Genomic DNA, 2,500 nt, shown 5'->3' with positions numbered 1-2,500 from the left:
GAGGCCCTTTCTCATTTGATCCAGCAAGACCTTCTTCTTGGTAAGAACACTGTAGGTTATTAGTGATTGAACCACATCTAACTTATTGGAATCCTGTCAAAACAAGATAAACAGCTAATTAAGGACGATGCCTACTATTTTTATTGCGCATACGTTCTGCGCATCTTGAGATACCCGGGTGTCCTACCGGTGATGCTTACTAGTAGTCAGGGATACTTTTTCCGGCTTAAAACTATCCGGAAAAAGTAGATCTTAGTAAGTACTCTTAGTATCCAAAAAGACAATTGGGGGTAACCATGCATTTTTCAGAGATAATTAAGCTTCAATTTGATAAAGAATGCCATACATTGCTTTGTATTTTAAAGCTTTTTTACTAATATTATTCATGAATTCTTTTGGAAAAATGCGTGGTAACCCACAATTTTCTTTTTTGGATTTCAATAACACTTGTTAAGATCTACATTTCCTGCATAATCAGCCACTGGGGCAAAAATATCTTTAATTAGTAGGCACAGCCCTTAAGTAAGGTAACTACTGCACAAGCAGAAAAGAGTCCATGTACTTTCTAGGCATGAGGCAGTGCCATAAAAAAAAGAACATGACACTAACAAAAACGAGATGCGGGATAAGACCTGAGCAAAAATGCAGGCAGCTTTGATGCTACTGTATAATTTATAATAATGATGACTATAATGATAATGATAGTAATAGTGAAATACATTTGTAAAGTTCGTCATAAAAAAACATAGTGGAAATTAATTAAGAAATTAAGCAATAATTATTTCCTTGGGAGCTAAATTATGATAATTAAAATGTTTTCACATATTCTCATATTCTTACAGTGAGGAGCCTTGTCTCTCCACTCTCTGTCATAAGTTGAAGCAATTCAGGATCAGTAAAAGGCAACTCATTGGCAGTAGCATCTCTAATCTGTTAATGTTACAGAGAACTGATTAGACGTAAAGATAAACCAACCATCAAAAAAGTTAACAAAGGAATTTAGTAAGAAACAACAGATAAATAAATATCCAATGTAATGCATACATGTTCATGCCTCCAAGGTTACATTTTTAAATTTCATTGTGAATTCACAAAACAAACAGACTTGTTATGGTACATAAAACTGACAACTTATCCGAAAAAAAAAAAAAGGACCAAAAGAGCAATTACATTAACATTAATGGTTTATATAAAGATGGCTATGGCTACATTATGTTCATAAAGTTCACTGATGGCTATTTTTATGTAAAGTTGCTTGATATTTGTTGTTACAAGATGCATGTTTACAGCCTTACCCTTTCGATAATGGTTGACAGAATAGGATCACAAACATCGACTGCTGACACATGAAGGAGAGCTGCCTGCAGGTCACCTGTGGAGATGTATGAGTACACCACTGGTGCCAGGTATGGAAACCCTGGACCGCCTTGCACAAGGCTATGAGCAACCATTTTACCAAGGATTTCAAAAATACCAGATACTACATGTTCACTCCTGAACAGTGGTAACCGTCTCTTGGCTTCACCCTCAAAGAGCTTCATATGATCACCATTTTGAGACAGTGCAACAAAAACATCACTATAGAACTGCCTTAATACACCACCAGTATCAAGAGCTACTTGATCTTTAGAGCAGACTCGAATTCTTTTTTTGGGATCAAAGTCTGGATTTTTGTAATAACAGAGTGCATCTGCCAATAAATCTTCTCTGTCAACGTTCACTTTTTGTGGAGGATATTGCATTTGTTTTCTCAGTTCTGCCAGAATGTCCGATGCACTTGTGGGATTGTCTTCTACTGCAATTACTGGTGAGGATTCTTGTGCTCCTTCGTTTGGTTCATTTGCACTGAGAGCATCTGCTGCTCTGTCAACAGAGCCATAATTGGTAAGGGCACTCCTGGCATCATTTTCAGAAAGGTGAGGAAATATTGCCCTTAAAGATTCAATCTGGGAGGCTTCTAACTGGAACTGCCATGAACTTGATGGACCTGGAGAAGCATTGTTTGCATGCAAGAGAGGCCGTGCATGTGATGGCCCTGGTATACTTATGAAACCATCTGACGCTGTGCTAGAGATTTGCTCTCTTCCATCCATGTGTCTTCCACATTGCCTGATCCGCTGTGGCACCGAGTTCTGGTCACTTTCAACAGAGGCATCATTTCCTTCAATAAGAAGGGCTCTCTCTGTATGGAGGAATACAGGTTTGGACAGCTCATCGTCAGAGTTTCCCCTGTTAAGTAATTCATCTTTGGAAACATTAAGTTTCACATATAGACGACCCTGTCCGCACAGATTCTTCACGTGAGCAAAGTCCCACTTGTGTCCCGCCTTGACCACAGGCAAGGTGACAACATTCTTTTCGCGTTTCACAAAATCGAAGTCTGCTTTTCTTATTGTTGGAATTTTAGACTTAAAGACTTCCACTAGTTCATTGCGTATTTCGTCTTCAGAGTGTCCTGGTGTAAGGTCAAACTCCCCTTTAATAACAATATGTCGCTCAC

At 38.4% G+C, this 2,500-nt stretch overlaps 2 protein-coding genes across 4 annotated transcripts in view; one reads left to right on the top strand and one right to left on the bottom strand.

Moving 5' to 3' along the window:
- Positions 1–2,500, top strand: part of LOC138045843 (uncharacterized) — a 20,865-nt gene that overhangs the window by 9,018 nt on the left and 9,347 nt on the right. The window lies entirely within an intron of this gene.
- Positions 1–2,500, bottom strand: part of LOC138045841 (G2/M phase-specific E3 ubiquitin-protein ligase-like) — a 4,104-nt gene that overhangs the window by 1,061 nt on the left and 543 nt on the right. Inside the window, exons 1-3 of the mRNA XM_068892472.1 lie at positions 1,296–2,500; positions 841–930; positions 1–93 (exon numbers count right to left, since the gene is read on the bottom strand). The exon at positions 1–93 is cut by the window's left edge and continues 1,061 nt beyond it; the exon at positions 1,296–2,500 is cut by the window's right edge and continues 543 nt beyond it. Of these exons, the coding sequence (XP_068748573.1) occupies positions 1–93; positions 841–930; positions 1,296–2,500 (1,388 nt within the window). The remainder of the gene's footprint in view (positions 94–840; positions 931–1,295) is intronic.

The sequence above is a fragment of the Montipora capricornis genome, chromosome 4 (genome assembly GCF_036669925.1).
Source record: "Montipora capricornis isolate CH-2021 chromosome 4, ASM3666992v2, whole genome shotgun sequence".
NCBI lineage: Eukaryota > Metazoa > Cnidaria > Anthozoa > Scleractinia > Acroporidae > Montipora > Montipora capricornis.
The sequence above is the reverse complement of the archived record's forward strand: the minus strand, read 5'-3'. Positions and strand labels throughout refer to the sequence as shown.